General features: G+C 40.5%; 1 protein-coding gene across 1 annotated transcript in view; it reads right to left on the reverse strand.

The window, feature by feature from the left end:
• Positions 1-5,646, reverse strand: part of PRSS12 (serine protease 12) — a 61,319-nt gene extending 55,673 nt beyond the window's left edge. Inside the window, exon 1 of the mRNA XM_060779021.2 lies at positions 5,193-5,646. Coding sequence (XP_060635004.2) covers positions 5,193-5,568 — 376 coding nt within the window. The 5' untranslated portion in view covers positions 5,569-5,646. The remainder of the gene's footprint in view (positions 1-5,192) is intronic.
• Between the last annotated feature and the right edge of the window lie 15,838 nt (positions 5,647-21,484).

Here is a 21,484-nt window from a genome sequence, read left to right on the forward strand (position 1 = left end):
GAGTACAATTGCATTCAAAAATAATTTTGTGTCAAAGATCTAGATTACAAGACACATCTGTTTCCAGTAGGTAAAAATGACAACATTCAACCCCAATACAGTGCCGGGTCAGCAGACATCTCAGCCAATTTGGCTTATTCGGAGATCCAATGTACTGCAGTGGTTTGAGTGCTAGTCTAGGATTCTGGGAAAGTTCCTACTCAGCCATAAAAGTGTACTGGGATGCCTTGGGTAAGTCACATCCTCTGAATTTCAGAAGAAAGCAATGGTCATTGACTTCTAAATAAATCCTGCTAAGAAAACTATGTGATAAATTTGCCTTAGAATTGTCATAAGTTAGAAACAACTTGAAATAAAGTAGATAAAAATAAATAAAATAATAAATAAAATTAATTAATTAATTAATAAGATAAAATAAAATAAATAAAATAAATAGGATTAAATAAATAAATAAATAACAACAATTACTTGATCAACACCAGATGTAAATAGTTTGTCCTAACCTTCATATCTCCTATGACAATTTGTCTGGCTTTAATCTAATAGTGATTTATAGTAAACCCATATAGCATATGCAGAATACCCTGCAATAGAAAGCCAAATTCTTGTTTCCTAAAATATATTAGATTTCATGTGTTTAAGCAGGGATCACCGATAGCCCACATGTTCATATCATGTGCCTGTAAAGAAGTATCTCATCCTTCCAAGTCTGATATGGAAGGATGCTTATTACAAACTTTCCATGGAACATAGCCAGGGTGACAAAGCACACAGCTGGCTTACACTTGATGGACTCGGTATTTAAGAATGGGTTCATGCACAATGAGGCTCCAGTCCATGTGATAATAAGCCTCCACATGACTATAGCAGCTAGCAGTTCCAACAGCTGCTGAGTAGTCTTGTAGAGATTCCAACTCTCTCTCAGGGCCTCCCACTTGCTCACTTATCATCTTTCTGGCACCAGAAGGCATCTTCTTGGATCAGAAGTAGTAAACAAACAAGCAATGGGAGACTGCTGACATCTATGCCCGTGTATCCACTCCAGGTTTCAATCTGAACTACAAAGGACCTATCTAGTCTTAGTGAGCAGAGTGAGTTCTTAAAGTCACACTTAACACCCCACCAGAGTGCCCCAGGGGTAATTTTCCCAAAAATTTCAAAATGTCTCTAAATGATATTAATGGGATACGGGAGGGGGCATTCCCACCATATCTGGAGACCCTCACCCTTATAAACGGTCAAAAGAATTTGATGGGTCTCAATATATCAAAATGCCCTTTTGGACCTAGAAATGCCTAAAAGCATGGTGAGAATGTATTGTTGAAAGCTTTTGTGGCTGGAATCACTGGATTGTTGTAGGTTTTTCGAGCTATGTGGCCATGTTCTAGAAGCATTCTCTCCTGACGTTTCACCTGCATCTATGGGAGGCATCCTCAGAGGTTGTGAGATCTCAGAGGTTGTTGAAAGAATACTTCTAGGACATGGTCATATAGCCCGAAAAATGTACAACAACCCAAGGTGAGAATGCCCATCCTCCAATGTCCCTTGGAGTGTTCTTGGTGAAAATGATTAGGAGAGGTAAAGAGTGGTCCCGGCAAGGCTAAAGAGCCCCCTTAACCTTCCACAATTGCTCACCTTTGAATTCTAAACCTAAAATAGGTTCAACATCAGGTTACTCCTTTATGTCTAGACTGAGATATAGAGGTAATTCACCACTTTACTAACATGGAAGCCACTTGCTGTCAATAATTGCAAGAATAAATTCCCATGATTTTCCATGTTCCTACAAGCCAAAAATGAGCCAGATATTGGCAACTAAGTAAGCTACCAGAATTGTGGTTACTACAACAATTATTCTTCTCAATCTCATTTACAAGGGTCCACATGAAAGGCAGATTAATCCAGCAAAGCTCTCTGATGAGAACATATTATCCAACATTACTCAATTGGAAGCTAGAATATACGTGGCCAAGCAAAATCAGAGTGTGATCCAGATGGTAAAACGAGGGGGAACACATGGATACCAGCAGTTTGCTTTAGTCTAAACTTACTGGACAGTGGCAAATTTCCACCGTTCCTCTCCTTTTCTGCTTGCTGAGTTGTTAAGGGAAAACTGCTTTTATGCAGTTATCTCAGAGACTGTAAATGTACTCTGTCACTAGAATGGCTTTATATCTTACTTTTTAGAGATGACTTGTTGCAAGCATGTCCAAGAGTTTGGTCACCGCCACATTAATCGCAGCACAGCATGACAATCTAGTTTTTCTTGTGGATGCCTGCAAGCTAAAATGCTTTCCTGAACTCTCTGAAATTCTTACTGTTCCTCATCTATCATATTTTAAAGAAATGTATCAATGTAAATTCCCTCTTCTTCTCATTCTTCTTCTCATTTCTCTCCTCCTCCTCATTATGATTATGATTATGATTATTACATCTTTTTCACAGCACTGAAACTCAAGGTGGCTTTCAAAAGTTAAAACAGAATACAGCTAAAAGTCCATGTCACACAGAACATGACATTAAAGTATCAACTGTGTTACTTCTATAGTGTACATGTTCATCGAAAAGGCCCTCTCCTCTGTTTCCATCTGCTATACTTCTGAAAGTGATAGGACAGAGAGAAGGTTCCCCTTGAAGATCTCAAAATATGGTGTCTATATGGTCCTTCGAATAATCTGGAACTAAGCTGCATACAACTTGCAGATCACACAACCCACATTTCAATTGAGACTACAAACAGATTGCAGCCAGTGGATCAGGTGTTGAAAGGGAATTGTATGCTCCCAGCATCAGGCTGTGTTAACAATCAGGCTGCAGCTCTATGGTCCAGCTGCAATTTTGAAACATGCATAGACTGATGTATTAAGTCATGAAAGGAGCCTGTGTGGAGCCTTCAACAGGGCAAGGTACAAGGATTGGGAAGGGTTTTCGTGTATCAGTTCAACGCAATGGATCAGGGGAAGGGTAAATGAAAGGAAAATTAGAAGCATTGTACTTGTACTGTATTGTATTGTACTGGAAGTATAATGTTTCTATTATGTATGTGAAACTAAATATAAGCTTCTATAAGGTGCTTTAGGAGGGTTTTGTCCTAGAATGTGGCCTATAAGTACTTTAAATAAATAATTATTATGGTAAAGTTACGCAGTAAAGGGGATTCAAATAGCAAGTGAGTTTTTTCTTTTTTTTCAGAACTGTATATTTTTAATAAAACAAAAATAATTATATCACTATCCCCGATGAAGCCACAGCTATCAGTAAATCTCTTATACTATCTGTAATGTGTTTCTGGGTTGCTGTGAGTTTTCCAGGCTGTATGGCCATGTTCCAGAAGCATTTTGCCCACAACCCCTGAGGATGCCCACCATAGATGTGGGCAAAATGTCAGGAGAGAATGCTTCTGGAACATGGCCATACAGCCCATAAAACTCACAGCAACCCAGTCTGAGAGCTTCTTGGAACCAAAATTGTGAAGGTACCCTGTCTACACTACAGAACGAAATTGGTTTAATCTTCCAACACTCTCTTCTCTTGAAAGTGCAGGATATAACATCAAATCCTGGCATTTTCTGTTGGTCATGGTACAATTTCATCATTAGTGGCATTCAGAATGCTCTTTGATTGTAGGTGAACTATAAATCCTAGCAACGACACCTCCCAAATGACAAAATCAGTCCCACCCCCAACCCCACCAGTATTTAAATTTGGGCATATCAGGTATTTGTGCCAAATTTGGTCCAGTGAATGAAAATACATCCTGCATATCAGACATTTACATGACGATTCATAACAGGAGCAAAATTACAATTATGAAGAAGCAATGAAAATAATGTTATGGTTAGAGGGGGGGTCACCAAAACATGAGGAACTGTATTAAGGGGTCATGGCATTAGGAAGGTTGAGAACCACTGCTATACACAAAGAGCCACCGTGGCATAGTGGTTAGAGCAGGCATGAGTGAACTTGGGCTCTCCAGGTATTTTGCACTTCAACTCCCACCATTCCTAACAGCATCAGGACCTCTCATTTTCTGGGTTGCTGTGAGTTTTCCAAGCTGCATGGCCATTTCTCTCTCAGCTTAAGCGGCTGAGGGGGGAAAGGAAAGAGCCTTTTCCCCCTGTTAGGAATGGTGGAAGTTGAAGTCCAAAACACCTGGAGGACCCAAGTTCAACCATGCCTGGGTTAGAGTTTGGAACAATTTTGGAGATCAAGGTTCAAATCCCAGTTCGGCTATAGAAAGGTGACCTGGGGCAAGTCACACACTTTCAGCCTCAATGGCGCTGTGGGTTAAACCCTTGTGCCAGCAGGACTGAAGACTGACAGGTCGCAAGATTGAATCCAGGGAGAGTGTGGATGAGCTCCCTCTGTCAGCTCCAGCTCTCCATGTGGGGACATGAGAGAAGCCTCCCACAAGGATGAGAAAACATCAAAAAAAATCCAAGCGACCCCTAGGCAACATCCTTGCAGATGCCCAATTCTCTCACATCAGAAGTGACTTGCAGTCTCTCAAGTTGCTCCTGACACGAAAAAAAAGTCCCAAGAGGTAAGCAGTGGAAAACTTTTAGTTATTTATTTTTTTACTAGCCGTCCCGTTGCTTCCGCTGTCAGCCCTAGCTTCTGCCAACCTAGCAGTTCGAAAACATGCAAATGTGAGTAGATCAATAGGTACCGCTCCGGCGTGAAGGTAACGGTGCTCCATGCAGTCATGCCGGCCACATGACCTTGGAGGTGTCTATGGACAACGCTGGCTCTTCGGCTTAGAAATGGAGATGAGCACCACACCCCAGAGTCAGACATGATTGGACTTAATGTCAGGGGACTACCTTTACCTTACTGTATTTACATTCCGCTTTTCTCAAAGGGGGGGGGGGGATGAGTGGAGGAAACTCAAAGTAGTTTACAACAAATGATGGCAAAACTCAATGTCCCACACATACATATATACATACATACAGAAAACCCTGTGAGGTGTGTGAGAGACACACGAAGGCGTTCAGCATTGATACGGAAGAACTGCCCTTCCAAGGCAGGTAACTATGAGTCAGGTAAGTTAGGGAGAAAGTTGCCAGAGTTGGGGGCGCATGCGCACTGGGAAGGAGAGGACCAATTAGGAAGCGGGCGGGCGTTCGGGCGGCGAGGGGCTTCTGCCAAGGGACGGCGCCCCAGCCTTTTTCCCTTTCCGGGCTGCTCACCTTGCCTGCAGTCGCAGTAGCCCCAGTCCACCCTTCCGCGGCCGTTGCGGTAGAAGCACCAGGGCCTGCTGCGCCCGTCCGGGTTGCGGCAGAAGTTGCGCTGCCCGCGGAGCCCCTTGCCCTGCGGGGTCTTCTCCAGGAAAGTGGGCACCTCCGCCCACGGCAGGCACTCGGCGCCGGACTCGGTGACGTTGACGAAGCGCCCCCCGCCGCCCCGAGGGCAGCCCCCGCCACCCGGTTGCAAGTGCTGGAGGGGCAGCGAGTGGGCAAGAGGAGACAGAGGAGGAGGATTGGGAGCAGAAGTGCCGCCTTCAAGGAGAAGCCCTGGCGCCAAGAAGAGGAGGGACACAGCCAAGCAGGCGCGCCCCAATGCCATGCTGCCGGTCCGGCTCACTTTGCTCCATCGCCACTCGGCTCCGGAGCCCTGACTCGGAGGAGGAGGAGGGAGAGAGGGAGGGAAGGAGGGGCGGGGAAAGGCGTCGCGGAGCCCCACTCAGCCTCTCTCGCTCCCTCTTGGGCCCCCCTCCCCGCCTTTGCATCCCAATCCCCAGGCAGGGCGCGCGCCACTCCGAGAGGCGCGCTCTTTCCGCACGCGCTCTTCTCTCCAGCGCTCCTGTCCCAAGCGCTCCTTGTCAACCTCCTCTTTGCCTGCATGGTAATAGCTGGGTCCGGAAGCTCCGAGCCTTACGGAGATGCCACATCGCTCTTTCAGGAGCGCTGTTTGCGCAAGAGAGACTTAGCTAATGTCAGCCAGGCCGGAGACAGATTACATAGAAGGAATGGAAGAGTTCTTGGTGACAGTATGATAGCTGGGTCCGGAAGCTCCGAGCGTTACGCACAGTCCACAAAAGTGGTTGTGAATAAGGGAAGGGGAGAGCGGCACACTGAGGGTGGGAATAAACTTCAATTTGGTGGAAGGATAGAAAGGAGGGGAGGGTTAGGATAAAGTTTAGGGAAAGGTTTGGGGTAGGGTAAGGGTTAGGATTAGTGTTAGAATTAGGCTTTGGGGTTAGGGTAAGGTTTAGGGGTTGGGTTAGGATTAGGGTTAAGATTAGTATTTAGGGTTAGGGTAAGGTTTTGGGTTTGGATAAGTTTTAGGGCTTTACCATTAAATAATTCTTACATTCTTTCTGTAATATCTGTATTCCATTCTGGCTTGCGGAAACAGCATAAGGCTCAGAGCTTCCTGACCCAGCTTTCACACTATTACCGAGTTCTTTAATGGTAAAACCCTAACCCGAACCCAAATCGCAACCCTGAACCATATGGTAAGCCAAAGCCTAACCCCTTATGCAAACCCATACTGCAACCCTGAACCATTTGGTAAGCCTAAGCTTAACCCCTTACCCAAACTCTAAACCGTACCCTAACCATAACCCCTAGCCCTAACCGTAACCCTAACCTTGCCCTAACCCTTACTCTCCTTTTTATCTTTCCTTTGCTCTCCCTGCCCCCTCTCTTCCCTTATTCACAGCTGCCTTTGTGGCATCTCCATAATGCTTGGAGCTTCTGGACCCAGCTATCATACTATCACCATAATTTACTTCACAAAGCTACATTTGTGAAGTCCAAAACACCTGGAGGGCTGAAGTTTGCCCATGCCTGGAGATGCAGGTGGTAAAAGTATGATAGCTGGGACTGAGTGCAGGTAGCGTTACACTGATTCCGGAATGCGACTTTGCCAGTGCTGATAGCGCAATCCAGCGGTAGGTGGCACGATGCCAGGGTTCTGCCTTATTCAGATAGAAATGAACCAAACAATCACCCAGTTTGTGTTAAACAATTTAATTAAAGCAGCACTTACCTTCTGGCTGTTTTATTAGTCCAAAATATAAAACATAAAGATAGCACTCAGCCACAGAGAGCTCAATGAGCTAAGTCAAGGGATCAAGGGTCTATAGTTCTATACCGTAGTCAAAAGCCAGTCTAGAGATTCAAGGTTCCAAGAGCACAGGAGGCAGGTCAGGAGACCGAAAATCCACAAACCTGGGGGGAAACCAGCAGTATCTACCACCAAAATAAGACAAATACTTTTATCCTGAACATCTGTCCCAAGGCTATCTCCTTATATCCAGAAACACCCAGATGCAACCTATCTCTTGCATACCTCCACCCTTAATTGCTTTCACCCATGAACTCTTACTTACAGATTACTCAACCCTTTAGAACTAAGACTTACATTAACCCTTCCATCACCAACTGCTAGGCCTGCCACCACCAACCACCATCCACCATCAACTGCAGAACATGATACATAACAGCAGGATACCATTGAACTCAGTTAACACAGGCAGGACACAGATAACACTGAAGTAATCCTTCCCTCTTTATTGCCCCCCCCCCTTCTGAACCCCCTCCCTTTCTGACCCGCGTTCAGCTCCTCTTCGGTTTCTACAAACTATCTTGCCAACTTTGTCCCACCTGCGTCTCTCACTCTGCCTGGTCTCATTCCGCCCGCTCTCTCGACCACGTGGTCACACAAGTGTTCCTCATTCACAACCACCTTTCCAGCATTAGCGTAATGCTACCCACACTCAATCCCAGCTATCATACTTTTTCCTAAATTATATTAATATCCAAATGTCCTTTGACCAGTAGCTGGTCACTTAGAGTGCCTCTGGTGTTTCTGTAAGAAGGTCCTTCATTGTGCATGTGGCAGGGCTCACATTGCATTTTGGTCTGTGGTTCACTCTTGGACATTTAATATAATGCCAAGTTTTCAAACAAGTTTGGAACAGGTAAACTGATTGAATGTGAACTTCTAGTCATCCTCCTCTCTGAATGACAATGAATGGAGATAAGTTTTTAATTGTTTTAGAAGGAGAAGAACTTTTGCAGATTTAGAAAAGTGACTGTGAACTGTGACAGCTATCTTTCCAAGCCACATAAGAGGATAGTTAATTTAATACGGTCAACTCCGATTCTGCATCCATAGAATGATTTTTTTTCAAAAATAAATCCAACAAGAAAACCTTGATTTGGCAATTTTATATCAAAGGGGCATCATTTTATGACACTGGATATCCTGAGACTTAGCATCCATGGATTTTTGGGATCCATGGGGATCCTGCAATCAAATCCCAGCAGATACCAAGGGTGCACTGAAGTTACAAATATGAAAAGAAAAACACTGCAATGGGGGGAAGAGGAGGAGGAGGAGAAAGAAGAAAAGGAAGAAGAGGAAAGGGATTAGGCAGCAGCAAAATAACTGAACCCATTACTTTTTGGTTATGGTGGAGGGGCAGAGTTGAAGGCAACAACCATCCAGTTGACTACACAGCATGCTTTGCTCCTGTCCACCTCGAACTTCAATGCACATAATGGAAACATTTGGTAGCACCAGTCAGGGATTTTGAACCATGCAATATTCAATTCAGCCTTTGCACCATGATACCAAAGCCTAAGAATCTACAAAGTGATTTAAAAGCGAGCAAAATGGTAGTTGTGATACATTTCTTCTAGATCCCCGAAGGACAGAGTTAATCACTTAAACATTCAGTAGTGTGACTAACAAACTCTAATGAAGATATCTTACTATCTCCCTCTATGAACCATCTTGGAGATTAAGATCTTCCAGGGAGGCCTTGCTCTCGGTCCCGCCTCCTTTGTGGGCGCAACTGGTGGGGACGAGAGACAAGGCCTTCTCAGTGGTGGCCTCTCATCTTTGGAACTCCCTCGCCAATGAAATTAGATCAGCACCCTCTCTCTTGGCCTTCAGAAAACAAGCAAAAACATGGCAGTGGAATCAAGAATTTGGGCAGTAAGCAATACAAGGAACGAACAGGGATACGTGCAATGATTATTTGATATTGGAATGCCCTGGACAATGCTTTTTGGATCATGTGATTCTAATGTCTACATTAATATGTTTTTAACTTCAGGTTTTAATGTTAAATGTTATTACATTTTATGATTTAATTGATAGTTTTATGTTATTGTTTTTATGTTAGGTTTTCATATGCTTGTGATTTTTGATGTGAATATGTTGGAAACAGCTTTAAGTTCCCCCTGGGGTGAGAAAAGTGGTATGCAAATGAAGTAAATAAATTTTAAAAAAATGTAAGTATACTAGTACAGGAGGCCCTTGGTATCTTCTGGGGTTTTGTTCTAGGAGTTTTTGTTCTAGGTGCTCAAGTCCCATTACGTACAATGGGTTAGTAAAATTGGTGTCCCCTTATATAACATGGTGGAATCCTTGGATGCAGAATCTATGGATATGGAGGGCCAACTGTTGTTTCAGCCTTCTCCGTTTTTTTTTTTCCAAAATGAAAATGAGCTACCAAAGTGAGAACTTAGGATTACTGACTCCACAGATTTAATATCTTAGCACCACCGTGTCTTAACCTAGAAAGTAATATGCAACACCATCATCCATTTAAGAATGTTGATAATTGAGTCTTCTCATGTGTCATCTTGACTTCAAGTCACTTTTATTTTGAGCAATTGAAGAAGGCAGAAGCTGAAACATTACACAACTATATTTATAAATATTTGTTTCTTGTTATCTCCCCAAAAAGCAACTAAAAAATTATTACACTGCAGAAAGATTTTCTCATTAGGTTATAATTGTGGTGTGATGTATTTATATTATAATTATTACCCCAAAATAAATTAATAGCAGGTAATTTATTTGTTGTAACTGGTTGCTTCCAAGCTCTGCAACTCCTGGATGATTTTGGTGAAAAATCCATCTTCTGGAAATAACAGAATGCGGTATGTAGGATCTTCAGGGTATTTAGGCTATAGCGGCTTCCCTGCCCCAAGCTCCATAGTAAATTAACAAAGACCCATTGGAGCTAATGAGATTATGCCAGACAAAGCAGTTTCATGGTTTTAATGTAATTCCACTCTACACACATTCACTCCCATTCATACCTATGTCATTTGGCTTCTCTTTCTCTCCTTGTTTTCAATGGTCATTCCAATGCTTCCCTTGCTTTCAGTGGCTGTGCTGGTTTTTTGCCATTCATTTGAGTTTATTGGTATGTTCCCCACATACCAAGTCTTAATTCACACCCTGGTATGGCTGAAGGTGCCTTAGTCTAGCATTTTGATCATGATTAGTGCAATTCACTATATTTTAAATGTGCCTTTTCTGGTTCCTATTAAGGTATATATCCATAGTAAAAGCTTTCCATGACAGGGTTACTGTAAGTTTTCTGGGCTGTATGGCCATATTCCAGAAGCATTATCTCCTGACATTTTGCCCACATGTATGGCAGGCATCCTCAGAGGTTGTGAGGTCTGTTGGAAACTAGGCAAGTGGGTTTTATATATCTGTAGAATGTTTGCGGTGGAAGAAAGAACTCTTGTCTGGTGAAGGCAAGTGTGAATGTTGCAATTGGCCACCTTGATGAGAATTTAATGGCCTTGCAGATTCAAATCCCAGCTGCTTTGATTACATTCTCAAATTCTTCCCTATCAAGTCACTCAAAGTCAGCTCAAATTGTCATGAGGTGTGTGTGTGTCCTTCATGTTGCTTGATTTATGCTGATCCCATGAATTTCATATAGGTTTTCTTAGGCAAGGAATATTGAGATGTTGTTTTGCCAGTCATGAAACAGCCACATTGAAATGAATGGAAATATTTTTGTTACATTGCTTTCAATGACACATATGGAACTTGTGTATGTACATTGAAGTTGCCTGCTGATTTATGATGCCTCTATGAATGTCAGAGGCTTTCCTTAAAAATGGAATACTCAGAGATGGTTTTGCAGTTTCTTCTTTTGAAATATAGCATACAGCACCTGGTACTTGGTGGTGGTTTCTCATCCAAGTACTAACCAGAGCTGTCCCCACTTAGTTTCCAAGATCAGACAGAACTGGCTTTCTTTGTTGTATTTATGAACTTTCTATCCTACATGCCTAAGGTCATACTTTCTAGCACGTACCTATCAATGACAGCCTATTTGTGGGACTTCTTCAATAAGGACTGAATACTCATACACATCCCCTGTAACCGTCTTACCCAACGTGGCTCTCCTTTCTATTAGGTGCCTGGTTGCCTTTTAGTGTTGACACAAACAATGGTGTTCTTAAAATGCACATTGTAAACTAACACAATTATCTTGCATCCACAAAAGTTTGGTATCTGATGCATCATTATGGCACTTAGAAGTTTATTTTATGCTGCAAAGTATAAACGGGCGTGAACTGGTAAAATTGTAAACAAAACAAAAATAACCAGATTATTTTATCCTGTTTTTCTCCCTTTAATGAACTATCAGCTCCTTGTTAGCAGCAGAAATGCAAAAATATTTCTGATATTTCCTGCAGGAATTTTTAAGGCATCTTTTACGGAACATGATAGCAATTCAGATGCAAAATGAAAGGAGGATTAAGTATCTGCCGTGGCATTGCAGTGGCTCAGAGGACTATAAGAATTAATTTGGCAGTAATCTGCAGCTGGACATATGAAATGGCTTCTTGGGCATTCTATTAATCATCGTTTTGACAAGTTACTATATTACTAAGGTCAAGAAAGACTATACATTAGTTCCGATATATGCATATGTATTTGAGGGGCATCTATTTGAGCCACAGAATCTTTCCAAAGAATCGAAGCACTGTAATTTGATACAAATTAATACTGAGGAAATAAGATCAAATACATTCATAAATAACAGACAAGGCTTACTTGAAAAATATTTCCAGCACATACAAGAGGCATAAACCAAATATGTGCCCTAGATCAGTTTTCTCAACCTAGGGATCGGGACCCCGGGGGGGGGGGTCGCGAGGGGGTGTCAGAGGGGCCACCAAAGTGATCACAAAACACAATAGATTCTTTTAGTCATGGAGGTTCTGTGTGGGAAGTCTGGCTCAATTCTATTGTTGGTGGAATTCAGAATGCTCTTTTATTGTAGGTGAAGTATAAATCCCAGCAACTACAACTCCCAAATGTCAAGGTTTGTCTTCCCAAAACTCCACCAGTGTTCACATTTGGGCGTATTGAGTATCTTCAAATGGCTTGTTCACACAGCTTATAACATCATTTCATATTATAATAAACAAGTGATAAGCTTCCATGTGTTGATCAATGTTGAAGATGGTGCAAGATATGAATTATGCTGCCTTTTCTGTCAGTCAACAAGATTTGAACTGCATCACTGTGGGGAGTGCAAGTCTTTCATAGACAATGAAGGCATCGATTTCAACCAGGCATGCAACAATATGGACTTATTGTCTAAAAATGAAAACACAAGGTACATTTATAGTAAATGAAATGCATGCATTCCCATACACACTCACTCACACACACACACACTTTCTCTGTCAAGAGGGGAAAAATCCAATGCAGGCATTCTATAAGTCTTAGTAATGGCATTGAATAGGACTGCAGAGCCTGCCTTAAAGCAAAATGTTTCAATTTATTTTTATTTCAGCAGAATTCTAAAATTATCATTCTTCATAGTTTTTATCTTTTCTCTGTTCCTGATACTTAGTTCAAGGGCTTTACTGTGACAAAAATTGCAACAATTTTGCAGCCCTCAAAGTTAAATGTTTAATCTTCCATAAATGTACTTGCTATTTCGATTCTTATGATCACACAGAACATAGATTTCTTGTTCTAAGAAACTTTAGTCTTTTATCACACTTGGTTACAATAGTTTGAGGATTGGACTGGCGATATTCACTGTAGACTATCATTAGCTGTTATTTACTTACATGTTTTTTGTTTTGCTTTTTAAAACATGTGTATCTCTGCTGAACTAAGATTTTAAAAGCTTGAGCATGCTTGTGTAGAGAGGAATCACATGGGGAGCGTGAGCTTTTTTGGGCAAATTGGTAACCTTAAATGCTCCTCACTATCTGTCCATCCCCCCATTAAATTGACTAGCATGGTCTAGTAGTATTAGCACTGGACTATGACAAGAAATCAGGATTTGAATCTCCACTCAGCCATGGAAACCCACTGGATAACCTTGACCAAGTCACATTTTCCTAATTTCAGGGAAAGGTAAACTACCTCTGACCAAATCATGCCGAGAACCCAAGTTGTTTCCAATACTCAATTTATTTGTTATTACCCCACAGATCATACCTGGGAAACTCCACTGGCTGCCAGTTTGCTACCAGGCACAATTCAAAGTGCTGGCTTTAGCCTATAAAACTCCAAACAGCTTTGGCCCAGCTTACCTGTCTGTACATATTTCCCTCTATGAACCTACTTGAGTGTTAAGATCTGCTGGGGAGGCCCTGCACTCGGTCCCTCCCACTTCACAGGCGTGATTGGTGGGAATGAGAGTCAGGGACTTCTTGGTGATGGCCCCTCGGCTATGGAACTCCCTCACCAGCAACATCGGAACAGCCTTCTCCCTCCTAATTTTTAGGTAAAAGGTAAAATCAAGTAAATAAACCCATACTTGACAGCATCACTCAGCTGGATGCCTTCTTGATGGAAACAAAATTCACTTAAACAAAATTCTGACATAGCACATTCTCAAAGCTGTTTCTGAGCATAAAATCATTACAGAAATTATGAGTAGCAATAATGCTCATAAGGACTTCTCTTTAAATTGATAATATAAAAGTCCTTTTCCAAGTTTGTTTCCAGAGATACGTGAATGAACAGGTAAAGCATTTCCTTTGGGGAGTTATTTTATTGAATGTTTTACTAAACGGTCCCCTTCTTGCACTCTCTCTGTGCTTGATGTTTTTTTTTTTTTTCAATTGAAACTCCTAAAAGAAACAAGAGAGCTGAAATAAATGAGCTAAGGTTATTGTCTGGGTTTGAAGGAAAGAAAGTTCACCATTGAACCCATCATTTGCAGCTGTAACAATACTGGCATTGTTCCAATAGCACTATCACAGAAACTTTCAAATGTCAGAGGGTACCAGAAGTGGGATGAGGTGGGATGAATGTAAGATTTACTACCATTGCCACAAGTGGAAGACATAATAGTTGTGAAATCTTTTTTTGTTTCCTGAATTATCTCTCTTTTTCTTCTTAACTTGCTGACTCCAATCTCAACATCGGCAATATAGTTCTGGATAATACTCTCACTAAAAGAAATGTCAGTGAACACAATGTACATCTTGTGGCTGTTCAACTTCCATTCAAGACTGTAATCTGTAGGGTAGATTTATTTCACACAATTCCATTTTTCATAGGACAGTATTGCATGGCCATTTCAAAGTCCCACTGAGTGTCAGGCTCTATGAATAGAAACTTTTCATCCTCTGCAAACTGCGGAAATCCACAAAGAAGAAAGCTCACAGCATATCAGCTTGTCAAATAGTTGTGTTGAGGTCATCCTTCCAGACCTCAGCCAGCATATCCAAGGCAAATGCATGAATTGTCTGTTAGTGTGTATTATACTGCAGTTTCTGCACAAAGGCTGTGTGGTCCCCCAACTCAGTAAACCTGGCTTGGGTGGTTGGTTAGTACAGCCAAGCTTAGAAAAGTTACTTATTTGAACTACTACTACCACAATCTCTTCACCATATGTTTTAGCCTAAGTTAATTTATCTGGATTATTTTAATAGTTTGTTTCTAATTGTTAATTGGTTTGTTTTATTGCTATTGTTTTGTTTTTATTGATTTTGCTTAATTGTCTTTGTGTCATTGCTATGGTATTGACTATTTGCCATCTTTGGTTTTGGAAGCTGCCCTGAGTCTCTCCGTGGGAAAGAGGACGGGTTAAAAATAAATTATTATTTGAAACACAACAAGATGGTGGAGGCTCCTTTTTTGGAAGCTTTTAAACAGAGGCTGGATGGCCATCTGTCAGGGGTGATTTGAATGCAATATTCCTGCTTCTTGGCAGGGGGTTGGACTGGATGGCCCATGAGGTCTCTTCCAACTCTTTGATTCTATGATTCTAAGATGAGTTCACAGCAAACAAGATCACTCTGCTGGCTGTTGTATTCGGTCACGCGTCGGAAACTTCTCAAGCGTCTAGGACTGTGTGATGTATCAGCGAACAATGTGTGCAGATCCCAGTAAGGTGGCCTTTTGCAGCTGGCAGCTGGTAATTTTGTCAGTGCCAATTGTGTTTAAGTGCAGGCCAAGGTCTTTAAGCACTGCACCCTGTGTGCCAATCACCACTGGGACCACCTTTACTGGCTTGTGCCAGAGTATTTGCAGTTTGATCTTTAAATCCTCATATCATGTCAGCTTTTCCAGTTGTTTCTCTTCAGTTCTGCTGTCACCTGGGATTGCAACAGCAACGATCCATACTTTGTTTTTTAACACGACGGTGAGGTCATGTGCTCCAAAACTCTGTCAGTATGAATTCGGAAGTCCCAGAGGAGTTTGACGTCTTCAGTTTCTGTAACCTTTTCAGGCTTATTATTATTATTATTATTATTATTATTATTATTATAATATTCAACAATATGGCAAATAGCCATTGTGGCTGAATGGTTAAAAGAAAGGTAAATAATATTTCCAAACTCTGATCAAAGTGTCCTATACATCAGGGCAAGCAAACTATAGATTACGATCTACTGCAGCATCTGTAAGTGATATGCAATAGATATAAAATTCTGATCTTCAAATATTTAACAGGAGCAATAAAAAATTATTTTTCTCTACATTATATTATTTTGATGAAAAGAAGAACTATTTAAGGAGTGCTATAAAGAGTATAATTTGGTACAGAGTTTGATGTTTGCTCGGTTCTCTGCATTCTTTAACCACAAGTGTATGCCTCTTGCAACAGTATCCTAGTAATGGATCTCAGGTTTTTGAAAAACAAAAAAAGTTAAATCTCGGAAACCTAAAGTTTGCTCAAATGAATAGTATGAGAGATCTACCTTAGGCTCAAAAACATCTTCCTTCCTTTCATCACAGAACCTTAGGAAAGGTTACATATGCATACTAATCCCATGCAGGGATTTAAATGCTCTTTCATGTTGGCATCATGATTTCCTATCAACTTTTAAGGTTTGCACTGAATAATGAAGTTGTCATGTTTAACCAGTTCTAGTAAAGGGAAAGGTTTTCCCCTGACATTAAGTCTAGTCGTGTTTGACTCTGGAAGAGCCGGTGTTGTCCATAGACATCTCCAAGGTTATGTGGCCAACATGACTACATGGAGCACCGTTACCTTCCCGCCAGAGCAGTACCTATTAATCTACTCACATTTGCATGTTTTCAAACTGCTAGGTTGACAGAAGCTGGGACTAATAGTGGGAGCTCACTCCGTTCCCCGGATTTGAACTGCCGACCTTTTGGTCAGCAAGTTCAGCAGCTCAGTTATATAAGTTATTAAAAGACATCCCTTGTGATATTGAATATTAACTTATACCGTGCACCCAAGAAATGAGAAGTTACAGATGTTTGAGAAATACAGGTGGTCACTGGTTTGAAAGATTTTCATCCAAACCTTTGTTTTAGCTCTTTAACTTAGGAACCTAGGCATCTGCTTTATACTAAACCATATAATTGGTTCATCAAGCCCAGTATGGATCAGATTGACTAGCAACAGCAAGTTTCAAGCAAAGTTTATCTATAGACCATGGCTGGTTCTACACTGTAAAATTAAGGCAGTTTGATGCCACTTTAGCTGCCATGGTTCAATGCTATGAAATCCTGGAAGTTGTAGTTTGGTGAGGCACCAGCACTATTAGACAGAGAAAGCTAAAGACCTAAAACTATAACTCGCATGATTCCATAATATTAAGGCTTGAAAGTTAAAGTGGTATCAAACTGCCTTAGCTCTACAATTTAGATGTCTCCATTAATAGGACTACTTGGGATCACGTTGACAATATTACAGGTAAGCATAAATTAAGGTGGCAACCTTTCAGTAGTTATGACAAGGTTGTATGCAACACAACGGAACCAGAGCGTGCACAAAAATAAAATATGAAAATAGCTTTCCAGTCTCCTGGTACTACAAGATAAGCCTAAATTATAATACATGATTCATGCATGTATAATAAATACACTCCAAATTAAAATAATATAAGCAGCAGGTGTAGTGTTATTATGTTTCAGTTGCCCTTGAGAAAATGATTTAATTCTGTTCTCACCAACTGCCTGGTAAATATGAAGTGACTCTTTGCAAGGTTATGTGATTGTTATTTTTATAGCTTTGTGACTTTATTAATACTAGTGAGATTTGCCCTCCACAAAAAGTGCAAAATTAATCGTGTTCATCCACCTGAGTTCACACAAGGACATGAGTCTTAATGTTCTAGGCTTGTTACATCATTGTGCCATGTTAAGTTCAGTATGATGTTGGATGAACTCATCTGTATTTTACTAAAAACAACACATCTTGTGGTATTTATACTGACATTTTTTAATGCCATTAATCGTTATTATTCCGTTTAATAGAACCATAATATACTGTTAGACTTCAATATGCACAAACATTTTTCATTGTTGTAAAAGTCGACAATCTATAAATGATATATTTGCAATACTTGTGAAGTAATTTTAAAATTAGTGCTATATTTCAATAGTACAAAGAAAAAAAATATTATATAGGCATAATCAAGTGATAACCCAAAATTATTAGCCCAACCTTATTGGCTCCAAGTCTCTTACAGTAGTAGAAGGAGGGAAACAAAATAGAAAAACTTGCTCAGTTCACCCATTACATTCCCATTCATCCAATCTTGTTTGTACAAAGGATAACAAACAAGCTGCTATACATGCTCTATGCCCTCTTTCTCCATTCAGTTTAATAGAGCATTTCCTAATTTGACCACATCATTAACAGTGAACATCAGAATTCATCACCTGTTACCCAAATCAGTACTAGCAGTACCCAGGTTACAAACAAGATGGGTTCTGTAGGTTTGTTTTTAAATTTAACTTGTTTGTAAGTTGGAACAGGTACATTTTTAAAGTGTAACTCCAGCCATATATACTATATATAATGTATGTTAGCTTTAGATAGTATAGGGAAGAGTTAACAACCCTGTGGTATTTGTTTTGCTGTCTGTGACCCTGTTCAGAAGATTTCACCTCACTTTCTTTGCTTGTGATAATTGGATTTTGAAAAAATTAACTTCTTTTAAAAACAAGGATGAAAGCTTCAGTGGAGGCACCTTTTCCACATACCATAACTCTTTCAGGAGTGCATCTCCCTTCTGAGGGGTAGATTTCTCTCACTTCCTGTTGTCTCACTACTGTTCCTAACTATAAGTCATCTATAAGTCAGATGTTTGTAACTCGGGGACTTTTTTTTTTTTTTGGTCGTGTCAGGAGCAACCACTCCTGTTGTGAGAGAATTGGCCGTCTGTAAGAATGTTGCCCAGGGGATGCCTGGATGATTTTTTGATGTTTTATCATCCTTGTGGGAGGCTTCTCTCATGTCCCCGCATGAGGAGCTGGAGCTAATAGAGGGAGCTCATCCGCCTCTCCCCGGATTCGAACCTGCAACCTGTCGGTCTTCAGTCCTGCTGGCACAGTGCTTTAACCCACTGCGCCACCGGGGACTCGGGGACTGCCTGTATTACAAACAATTTTGTTTGGTGGGCTCACACAAACTGCAGATGCCAATGGCAAACTATGGTTGGATTAAAATAGGATATAGTGATCAAGCAATGTATGTTGTGGAAGGAAGGAATGTATGGTATATAGCTGGATGGTTAACAATACGATATCCAAAATGCAGCAGAGGTTATGAACAACTATACAACATATGGATATGACTGAAGACATCAATATAGTGAATATTTTGGCATAATAATATAAATCTGGCTAGTTTTATTATTCATAGTCAAGATATTACTATCCATGCTATTGTTGTAACTCCTATGCATTCTTTATTTCAGATGTTTCCAGTGGCATTAAGAAACATCATAACATTCTGGTTTGAGCACTGTCCAAACACTGAGACACTCGGGTTCAATTTTTCACTCAGTCATAGAAACCCACAGACTAATGTCTGATAGGTAACACTATCTCAGCCTCAGAAAAGCTTTCCTGAATAACTCTTGTCAGGAAAACTCAACAATACTCCCCCACCCACTTTTAACATCACCATAAGTCAGAAATAAACTGAAAGCATAAAACTGGCATTAATATATTATAGGTATAGGTACTAAATAGAAATTTGGCGAGAAGACATTCCATAAAGTAATTTTCTGAATGCTTTAATGCAAGATCAGTGTGAAAAGAGCTGGAGGCCGTTCTGCTTCTTGTCCTGTAGCTGAACCTAACCAAAAGATTCTTTGTCTGTATGATTTGGACAGAGAGATGGGCTTTCTCTCTGATCGTGCTTCCAGTGGAAAGTTATGTTTGGAAAAAGAAGAACTGTCAGTCCTGACAGATGTTTATCATGTGCTAGGATGCCAGTACATTTTGTTTCATTTAGATCTTGCATACATGTTTTTTGCAATTCTTTTTATACAGATCTTGGTATAAAATGCTGTTGTGAAATGCCAGGTAAATCATAGCTCCTGAGTTGCCTGAACTCATCACTCAAACTCAGCCATTCTGTGCAGAGCTTTTAAAATTTAGTATTCAAATTAATGTGTTACCACTGGTGGTTATTAAAAAATCATTAACATTAGTTATTTAGTGAACATGATAGTAATGTTCTACTTTAAATATTTTTTGGGAAAAAAGTTAAATTGTCTAAGAATGGCCAAATAAGTGTCCCAAAACCCCAAATTACAATCCACCAATAATGAAACAGTGTGAGATATTACTAATTACTCAAGTAAGTAACAACACTGCTAGTATTGCAAACTAACAATTTTCAAAATAGATATTTAAAAATCAACAAATTTCAGATAATAAATTAATTTGTAACTAATTTCCTTCCAACTCTTATACAATCTTATACCAAATCAGACAATCACTTTATCTAGTGAGTTGTTTTTTTTAATCATGTCAGAAGTGAATGGAGAATATACTGCAAGTCGTTTCTGGTGTGAGAGAATCTGATGTCTATAGAGACATTGCCCAGATGTGTTACCATCCTGTGGGAGGCTTCTATCATGTTTCCGCATGGGAAGCTGGGGCTGACAGATGGAAGCTCACCCATCTCGTGGATTTGAACCGCCGACCTTCAACTCTTCAGGTCAGCAGTTCAGCCAACACAAGGGTTTAACAGATTGCACCACCACGGCTCTAGTGAGTGAATATAGCCTGCATAATTATGGCAATTTCATACTATTTTAATGCCATACCTCCATCCTATGGAGTCCCGGGATTTATATTTTGGTCAGGTATGTAGAAGGCATAAAAGTACCCTGAAAAGAGAAGAACTGAGGTTTAAATAAGTTTATTTTTATAGGGTAGCAAAGCTTGGGAATTGTAGTTCAAAGGAGTTTACTAAAAGAATTCCAAATCCTTCACCAAACAATAAACTCCAAAATTCCATAGGTTGGAGCCATGGGATTTGATATATTTCTTCTATATTTACTGCATCAACTCATGGCGATTGTCTATTCTGGTTTAAGTATTCTGTAGAAAGATAAATGGTCTTCAGACATTCAGACTGAATGTGGTATCGGCTCAGGTCTCTGGCTAAATGCAAAGTCAAAACTGAGGCCATACACAAAGATTCTGCCCCTTTTGAGAATATCCACATTGATACTATTTTATCTGCTCTTAACTATGGAATCCCAGAATTTGTGGTTGATTTACAGATCTGAGATTTCAAAACCAATAAACCAGTAATTGAGCAGGTTCCAACATCTGGAGGGCCATAGATCTCCATCCCTACTTCACAGATTAACAGAATTACAAATTACTTTACAGACTTAAAGAGAAGTCCTACTATTAATCTTCTAATTTTTGGAACTGTAGATGTTTATTTATTTATTTGTTTATTTATTATTTGAACTTATATGCCGCCACTCCCCTGGGGCTTGGAGCGGCTTACAAGAATAGCTAAAATCTAACAAAATTTAAAAGCAATTTAAAACAATTTAAAAACAACAATATCAAACATTAAAAGCCTGTCGAAACAGGTATGTCTTACATGCCCTGCGGAAAGCTGGTAAGTCCCGCAAGGCACGGACTTCAGGTGGCAGAGTATTCCAGAGTGATGGTGCCACTGCTGTGAAGGCTCTGCGTCTGGTTGCTGTTAGACTCAAGGTCTTGACACTGGGGACTTCCAATAGATCTTAGTCCTCAGAACAGAGGAATCTCTGGAGTTGGTAGGGGGTGAAGCGGCCCCTCAGATACATCAGATACATGTTGCTAAACAGAAGGAAGTTTTGGCATTTCGGCATTTTGAAGTTTTGGAACAATGCATTGGCAAGCTGCAGTAAAGCAGGGTCTGGCCTAACAGGTGCTTCTCCAAGGAGGGAGAAAAGGATATAATAATATTTGGTTGCATGAGGATGAATGCATATACATGTGTGTGAATGTT

The sequence above is a fragment of the Anolis sagrei genome, chromosome 5 (assembly GCF_037176765.1).
Source record: "Anolis sagrei isolate rAnoSag1 chromosome 5, rAnoSag1.mat, whole genome shotgun sequence".
Lineage (NCBI taxonomy): Eukaryota > Metazoa > Chordata > Lepidosauria > Squamata > Dactyloidae > Anolis > Anolis sagrei.